This window comes from Microtus oregoni, unplaced genomic scaffold (assembly GCF_018167655.1).
Source record: "Microtus oregoni isolate MIOR12 unplaced genomic scaffold, Mior012 000019F_ref0000042, whole genome shotgun sequence".
In the NCBI taxonomy this organism is placed as follows: domain Eukaryota; kingdom Metazoa; phylum Chordata; class Mammalia; order Rodentia; family Cricetidae; genus Microtus; species Microtus oregoni.
Window position 1 is genome coordinate 38,307,137 of NW_024543078.1, and position 8,862 is coordinate 38,315,998.

Here is an 8,862-nt window from a genome sequence, read left to right on the forward strand (position 1 = left end):
ACACAAGTTGCGGGCCAGTTTATTTGACTTGCACTTCCACATTTCCACATTGCTGCTCGTCACTGAAGGAAGTCAGGACAGGAGCTCAAGCAGGACAGGATCCTGGAGGCAGGAGCTGATGCAGAGGCCATGGAGGAGTCCTGCTTATTGACTTGTTCACCATGGCTTGCCTGGCCTGCTTTCTTAAAGAACCAAGGACCACTGGCCCAGGGATGGCACTACCCACCATAGGCTGCAACCTCCCACATTGATCACTAATTGAGAAAATGCCTACAGCTGGGTCTCATGGAGGCATTTCCCCAACTGAGGCTCCTTCCTCTCTGATTACTCTAGCTTGTGTCAAGTTGACGCACAAAACCAGCCAGTACAAAGTCCATCCTCTTAGTGTGTGAAACTGTGGGCAAAGGTGACAATGTTGTCAGTCCGTGCTGTGAACAACTCTGAGGAGGCTTCTTGTGACAGTCCTTGTAGGCTAGGGCTGTCTGGGTCATTGGCCTGTGTCCCCTGCACAAGAGTGTGGTCTCTATCTAAGAAGCTGAGGTGACAGGCATGTTTTGTGCTGTTGAGGAGTGAATGTGTCGTGTGTCTGTGCATCTGAGGCCTGGCCACATGGTGCTTCCCCAGTTTGCCCCGGATTGGAGAGTGATGTCGAAAGTGGACACGTGTCATTCCAGGGCTGGAGCCGGGGGCCCCACTGAAGACTCTAGAGAAGGGCACAGCTGTGTGCAGCTTACAGGAGAGGACAAGGATGAGAAAGGAAGAGGAGGCATCAGACCCCACCTCTGCAGCTGCCCAGCTGTTGCGGCTCCAGGAATGCTTGCCATCCACCTCATCCTCCTCTCCCGGGTAATTCTAGATGTCCCATGTTGCTGGGCCCACTGCCTAATACTGCCACCACCCGTTTGGAGCGCTGACTAGCCCGCACAGGCTGCCCAAGAAACTCCCCACCAGCCTGCTTTGAGAGGTAGTCTGGTGCATGTAACCCTAGACAAGTAGCCCCTGTTGACTGGGGCCTGCTGCTTAGCTGGGCCTGCGGCAGCCTCTAGAGGTCCTGCAGCCAGGCCCCATTCTTGAAGATGTCAGGTGACCCTCCCCCACCCCCAGGTAGGTTCACATCACAGACCAGAGCCAGTGCTCAGTAGGGCCAGGTTGTTTGCTGGACCTCAGCAGCCACTCTGAAAGCTCAGGCACCACACAGTTTATTCATGCTTACCCCAGGCCTCTGGGCTACATTGGGGTGTGGGAGGGAAAGGCAAGTGGCCACACAAGGAATGGGTAGCCCACATGTGCTGATCTGTTTCCAGGGTACCTCTGGGGCCAGAGGAAGCCCAGAAGCAGGCAGAGCGGGCCCGAGCACCCATTGTACCCTTCGGAGTGGACCTGTGTTACTGGGGCCAGGAGAAGCTAACGGCTGGAAAGATCCTTAAGTGAGTCTAACACATCTATCTATATCTGGTTCCCAGGTCTCAGAGCATGGCATGGTCTTGTATATCTGTTCTCTGGCTCTTAGGGCACTGGTACTTGAGCCTTGCTATTGCTTCTTCACAAGGTACCCATGAAGTTCATCCATTACTCAGTGTGAGGGACTAGAGGGGAAAGCTCAGTCCTGAGACCCTCTCTGGCCATCGCAGCTCTTCCTCAAGCTGCAGAAAGCTAATGAGCACGTTACTCTTCTGCCCGCCATTTGCCCCACCATCTCTGAACAATCAACAGAGGTGCTAGTTCTTGGGGCAGCTGGCATCCATGTGCAGAGCCCATAGAACCCTGCCATGTGTTAGGTAGGGGGCCGAGTGACAAAGCCAACCCCATTCTCTGGCATCCAAAGAAAAGTGGCTTTAACAAGGTTTGGTGATGGACTGGGGCTGTAGTTCAGTGGTAGAGTGCTTGCCTAGCATGCATGAGACCTTAGGTTCAGTCCCTAGCACTGCTGGGGGCATGGGCAGGGAAATGAAGATTTGATGATAGCAAGAGAGTAAAAGCTCCATCTTTGGGTCCCTTAGCACTGCATCAAGACTGGGCATGAATTTATACAAGCTTCTTCCTCTGGTGCCATGTCAGTGTCAGAGCCCACTCAGTGGCAAAGAGACTTTTGTCATGGATTCATGTTACCCTCAAAGCCATGGCCTGAGGGCCCTGGAGCTGCTGCCCTGCTTTGCAAGGAGAATCTAAGCTCAGGCTAGTGGTTATACCCACCATCTTTGGCTGGTTCATAAACAACAGTATTTGAACCCAGTTGGAGTGATCATGTTCTCTAGTCCACAAAGGCCTCAAGGCCACCAGGGCCTAGTGCTCTCCCCAATACAGTTGGGGTGCATTGGGATTGGGCCAGACGCCCTCTTCTGGGTTCAGAGTAGCCACTTTGAGGGGTTTTGGTGCACCTTGCAGATCTGACTCTCAACACCGCTTCTGGAAACCCAGCGAGGTAGAGGAGGAGGTGGACAGTGCCCATGTTTCTGAGATGCTGCATAGCCGACACATTACCTTTGCAGGGAAGTTTGAGCCTGTGCAACACCAGTGCCGGGCCCTGAAGCCTAACGGCAGGCTCTGTGAGCGCCAGGATCGGCTAAAGGTAAGACTGGTGGGCAAGGCTATCGGCATGAAGCTATAGCTACCCATGGAGAGGCCGGGCCACCACTAGTGGCCTGGGGAAGTGCTTGTCCTCTCTGCCTCCATTTTAGACCAGGGATCCTTGTGAGCCCTGAGGAGCCCTGTATAAGAGGCCTTATAAGCAGTGTCATCATTGCTTGCTTGGCCACTGGCCATCAGAGAATCCTGCCTGGGGTTCTCTGCCCTGGGCCCTGATACTGACTTCTGAGAGACTACTAGAACAGTCAGACTGCTGCTCTGCGTCTAGAACCCTGTGCAGGCTATCCTGAGCTTGGAGAAGGTAGAATGGAGAGACAGACCAGAGTTCTCAAACTCCTGCTGCTGCCGCTCCCCAGAGCTCCCCCTCACGATTACAGGGTTCGGCCGAGCCACTGTCCCCTAAAGCTATTTGTGCTACCTCCTGGCCATCAACTGCTTTGTGCTTGTTATATAGTGCCCATTCCATGGGAAGATCATCCCCAGAGATGACAAGGGGCAGCCCCTCAACCCAGAGGACAGAGCCCGTGAACAAAGGCAGCGGTTTCAGCAGCAGCAGGCACATCCAGGTAGGAATGCATGCGGGAACATGAGACGGGCTGCAGACACAGCCAACTTTGCTCGCCAAGTTGCCATTTGGAGCTGAGAAGCAGGTGAGGGGCTCCATGGACAAGGCTGGGTACACATGGCGTGAGATATTTGTCTTCAAGGCTCACAACAGGAATGTGGATACTCTTGACTCCATCCACCACCTTACCAACATCTGCACAGTGGGACTGAACCCAGAGTCCTGGATGTGCTAGACAAGCACTCCACCACTAAGCTACAGCCCCCAGGCTCTGGTTCTTGTTCCTGCTTCCTGAGCAGATGAAGGAATTGCAGCAGTCTCTCTCCCCTGAGATGGTCACCTAGAGTCTATGTGGTCTCTCTGCTGGCTCTGACTTGCCCTGCTCAGCTCCAACTCACCTCACTATCTACATGGGTGGTCAAAGTCAGACAGTGTTTAAACGTACTTAGAGGCTGTGGTCAGCCATGGAAGACCCTTCTGTATGGGGATATGTTTACAGGCCCTTCATGGCTTCTTGCCCTGTGGTCCTGAGACACAAATTCCTGTTTCATCCTGTGCCTAGAAACATGTCTGGGTTGTGTAGCAGTGGGGAGGGCCTGACCTGTTCATCTGTGGGAGAAACCTTCCCTGGTGGCTCACATTCAGGAGCAAATTAAGTGCCTATTTTTGTGTCAACCCTGAAGAGTATCTAGTTTTCCAGCCCTCGGTGGCTTGTTAACAAACAGGTATCAGGCCACGGGCCAAGCCCGGTGCTGGCCAGTCAGATGTGAAATAGCATCTCTTTACTAACTGCAGTATTGATCCCGCCTCCCTCGCACACGGGGCAATTTTCTTTTCCCTGGTGCTAACCTCAGTGACAATGCACGAGGTGCTCCGGGGCCCTTGAGCGCCCAGGAAGGCCGCACAGCCCAGCGTCTATTGATTTTCTTCAAAGGCTTTTAAATTGCTCCTTCATTTTCCTGAGGTGCTCATTCCATCTCCACTGGATGCCGGCATTTTTTCGTTGTGTTTAAACAATTGCTCCATTCACCAGGTTCCTAAACTGTGACGCCTTCTTATTACTGGGAGATAAACTGTTTAGACAGTTTTCCTTAATCTTGGATTAATCGTCCCTGTATCTGAATCGTGCAGTCCTGAGTTCCTTCACTTCAAAAAAAATCAGCCTGGAGAGGCCAAGCCATCTCTCTGTCTGGCGTGCTTGCTTCTCACTCCGTGGACGTGCCCTTCTCACAGTCTGGCTTTGCTGCCACCCTGTCCAGGCACTGTTCCCTGTCCACTCTGCCCCAGCTCATGGGTCTTTGGCACTTGGATGCCATTATAGTAGGGAGTGCCAGGCGCTCTTCTGCCTGCTAGGCTCACCCACAGGCCTGGAAGAGTTAGGTTTAATTTGCCTTCACTCTTCACTAGGCTGACTTTTCCAAGCCAGGCTGGAGCAATGTCATGCCTAACAGAGCTTAGGGCAGCCTGTGGAGGTGAGCCAGCAGAGGCTGGACAGGGAACTCCAGAGTCCCGGGCTCTGACTTTCAGAAGGCTGGTGCTTATTTATGTGGCCAACCATCTCAGCAGCACTGCACGTGAGCAGCCATCTTGCCATGGGTCTGGCCGGGTAGTGATGGGGCTGCTCAGTGGGCTGGATGCTGTTCAATTCCCTTGGCTTTCCATAGACCCTTGTGGCTATAACGGGTAGTGCCCAGCTCACAGGAGGGGTAACTCTGCTCTATACTCTGAGGCCCATAACCACATTTCCTGTGTCCAAAGAGCCCGTCTCTAGCCTGCCGTTCCCCTCAACTCTGGATACCCTTGTCTCACAGGCCCAGTAGCCAGCAGATATGGCTGAAAGCATTACAGTTGGCCTGGCTGGCCATGGCCCAGCCTGCAGGTGGGAAGTAGCCTGTAGACACTCTGACTCCATGGCCAGTGGCCTTGTGTACTGTCCTGCTGAGTGGTCGTGAATGCCAGGAGTAGTGGCCATTGGTGCTGGGCCTGCCTGGATCCTTCCAGCCTGTTCAAGTTGTGGGAAACCTCGGGATACTTGGGGACTAAGTAACAGAAGCAGGGCAGTGGGAATAAGGAAAGAGATTTCCCTGTGTGGCTCTTATTCCCAAGGCAGCCATGTCACTCAGCACAGACCCTCTTAGACTATGTACCAGGGCATGCAGCAGGCAGGCTCCAGCCCTCCATCAGGAAGAAACCCACAAGGGTCAGCCCTGGCTGGTGCCAGACACCTTTTGAAACCCTCAAGTTTTGTGCAGGTTGGCAGGATCCTGAGTTTATGAAGGATGTGGAGGCAGCCACAGGAGTGGACCTTGGCTCGTCCAAGTATAGCAAGAAGGGCAAAGGGAAAAAGAAGAAGCACCCCAACCTCACTGACCTGCGAGAGCGTGCCAACACCAGCCGGGCCCGCCTGGAGAAGAAGGTCTTTGCCAAGTAAGAACTTGTCACTGGCCCAAGGCCTCGGGCTTTGGTCTAGGATATGTTGGGGGAGAGCCACCTGAGTTAGTGATTGTATTAGTCATGGTGATAACCAGAATTCGCCATCACAGTGACCTCCAGCCCTGCAAAGAGCTGGTTGGTTATAGAGCTGCAGCTGGTGCCTTGAGTATTCTTCCTAGGAGTCCATAGCCACCTCTCTGAAAGTAGAACTGGTGGCAGCCAAATGGTCCTAAAAGGCCAGATACTGGCTTTGCTGTGTCCTGGGTTAGTACCATGCTCACAAGAGGGTAACTCTGCTCTGCACTCTGATGTTACAGGAGTGACCTCAGGGAAGACAAACATAGAGTCCCACACTGCTGGGTTTAGATACTTTATCACAGGACTAGTCAGTAAGCTCTTGGTTTGCCTTGGGTGGGGTGGAGGCTGGGCCACATGGGCTTCCTGCTTTCTCCTTTTTCTCCTTCTGCTGAGTTCTCTACCTCTGGACTCAGCCCATGTTCACCGTGCCTTCCTCCTGAGGTCAGCCTGGGGTTAGCAAGTGTGCTCTTGCAATTGCCTTCAGGGCTGGGAGACACAGCCAAGGCCCATGGTGGGTTGTAGCTGAGACTGGTGAGCCCCACCTTCCAGACGTCCAATGCCCACTGAAGCAGGTCAACCTAGGAGCCCAGGGCCTCGTCACATCCGTAGTCATCTCTTACTCTGCTCTCTCCACAGGGCAGCCGTGCAGAGAGTAGTTGCTGCCATGAACCAGATGGACCAGAAGAAACACGAGAAGTTTGCGAACCAGTTTAATTATGCACTGAATTGAAGGGTGTGGGGGATGTGCTGTGGTCCCCTTTGGCCTTCAGCTTACTAGGATAGGTGAATAGGGTTAGGTCTGGGTAAATCAGAATTTGTCTTCTATGAGTGTAAGTAACAATGGAAAATGATACATTAGGGTGCTCTACAGGAGGCCAGGGAATGTAGCTTAGTGGTAAGGCCAGAGTATGGGTCCAACAATTTTAACCATGCATATGGCACCACACCTATAATCCCAGCACTTGGGGACATAAACAGGACTGTGAGTTCTAGGCCAGTATGGATTAGAAAGCCTGCTTGAAAAGCAGCAAAAAGCTGTATGAGGTGATGTACACCTGTCATCCTAGCACTTCGGAAGCAGAGCAGAGAATCAACACAAGGTTAAAAACTAGCCGAGTATACGTAGTCAGTTACAGGCCTGGAGATTTCATAAGGAGGGTGTGTTTCTGGGGGCAGGGAGCCCCTCAGCAGAGCCTACAGAATTGGAGTTCAGGGGTCAAGGCAGGTACCCCATCTGGTTGCAGGTCAGGCCTTGGGCATAAGTGTGTCTCCATTAGGGCTGTGTACGTATGATGGCTTTAGAAACCTTCTCTTTCATGCACACACTGTTTAATACAGATGCACAGGGAGCTGGAGAGATGGCTCAGAGGTTAAGAGCACTGCCTGCTCTTCCAAAGGACCAGAGTTCGATTCCCAGCAACCACATGGTGGCTTACAACCATCTGTAATGAGGTCTGATGCTCTTGCAGGCATACACACAGACAGAATATATTGTATACTTAATAAATAAATAAAAAAAAAGAAAAATACAGATGCACAACTCTTAGCACAGAGCTCTGTGGAATGGCTCTGTTGAACCCTGACTCACATATCAGCTCGCCTAGTACAGACACAGATGTGTAATCAGTGACACTGTCTGCTCCCAGAACCTTATCACCCTAGGATGAATTGCCTGCCCACCCCACCCCTGAGCCCCCTTTCTGTTTCAGGATTTGTGTTTTCTAGAATAATGGGGTCTGTCACCTTTTGTTTCTGCTTTTTGTTTTGTTTTTTTGAGGTGTGGTCTCTTCATGTAGTTCTGACATTCCTGGAGCTCACATGTAGACCAGGCTGGCCTCAGACTCACAGGGATCCTCCTACCTCCACCACTTGAGTACTGGGATTAAAGGAGTAAGGCCATGTGCCACCACTCCTGGCTGAGTCCAGCGCCTTTTGTTTCTGGCTTCTTTCCCTTTATCTTAAGGTTCTTCCATGTTGTAATACACACTAATACTTCATGTCCACCAAGCCAGCCTTACAGAGAATTCTAGAAGTAATACTTTGGACTGAAGAGAGGAATACGCATAGTTAAGAGACTACAGAAAGAAAATAAGTGAAGCTGTAATTACTGAAATACAAAATAGGATGAAGAACACAAAAAGCAAAACAACAGTAACCAGCACTTTAAACGATGACTGTAATGGCCTCAGCTTCCCAGCCAAGAGCTGGGTAGTTCACTAGATTAAGAACTCACCTCTGGTGGGCGGTGGTGGCACACGCCTTTAATCTCAGCACTCGGGAGGCAGAGGCAGGCGGATCTCTGTGGGTTTGAGGCCAGCCTGGTCTACAAGATCTAGTTCCAGGACAGGCCCCAAAGCTACAGAAAAGCCCTGTCTCAAAAAAAAAAAAAAAAAAAAAGAGAGAGAGAGAGAGAAGAAAATAAAAAGGAAAAAGAACTCACCTTCAAGTGAAGGATGGAAAAAGTGCTCTGAACGAATGGGAGCAGCGGCCTTTTTGTTGTTCTAAGACAGTGTCTCGCTGTGTGGTCCTGGTCTGCTGTACAAACCAGGTGGACCTTGAACTCAGAGATCTGCCTGCTTCCGCCTTCCAAGTGGTGGAATTAAAGCCATGTGCCATCTTGACAGGTCAGTAGTGCTGTTTTAATATCTGACAAAATAACAGTGGTGATGGCACACACTATTAATCCTAGCACTTGGGAGGCAGAGGTGGATCTCCATGAGTTCAAGGCCAGTCTGGTCTACGTGGTGATTTCCAGGACAGCCAGGGCTACACAAAGAAACCCTGTCTCAAAAAAGATATATATTTCAGACTAAAATTAATCAAAAGAGATTAAGAAGGACACTTCATTCTAATCAAGAAGACAGTTGATCAAGAATACACTACAGTTCTGTATGCACCAAACTCTGGCATACCCAATTTCATAAGAAATATATTATTGAACTTAAAGACACAGATTACTCTAGTTTAGTATTAGTGAGTGATTTCATCACCCCACTTTGTCCAGTAGACAGGTCATCTGGATGAAAAACAGAAACATGAGAATTAAGTGATATCATACATCAAATGGAACTAACAGATATGTACAGAAGGTCTCACCCAGACACTAAAGAATATACATTCTACTAAGCAGGCCATGAACACTTCTCTAAAACAGATGGCATAGGCCAGCAGGTGGTGGTACACGCCTTTAATCCAAGGAC

General features: G+C 50.9%; 1 protein-coding gene across 2 annotated transcripts in view; it reads left to right on the top strand.

The window, feature by feature from the left end:
- Nucleotides 1–8,022, top strand: part of LOC121459866 (UV-stimulated scaffold protein A) — a 36,845-nt gene extending 28,823 nt beyond the window's left edge. For both annotated transcript variants that reach the window (XM_041669941.1, XM_041669943.1), the window contains 6 exons: nucleotides 675–846; nucleotides 1,305–1,427; nucleotides 2,386–2,569; nucleotides 3,041–3,152; nucleotides 5,404–5,578; nucleotides 6,299–8,022. In XM_041669941.1, coding sequence (XP_041525875.1) covers nucleotides 675–846; nucleotides 1,305–1,427; nucleotides 2,386–2,569; nucleotides 3,041–3,152; nucleotides 5,404–5,578; nucleotides 6,299–6,392 — 860 coding nt within the window. In that variant the 3' untranslated portion in view covers nucleotides 6,393–8,022. The remainder of the gene's footprint in view (nucleotides 1–674; nucleotides 847–1,304; nucleotides 1,428–2,385; nucleotides 2,570–3,040; nucleotides 3,153–5,403; nucleotides 5,579–6,298) is intronic.
- The last annotated feature ends 840 nt before the right edge of the window (nucleotides 8,023–8,862 follow it).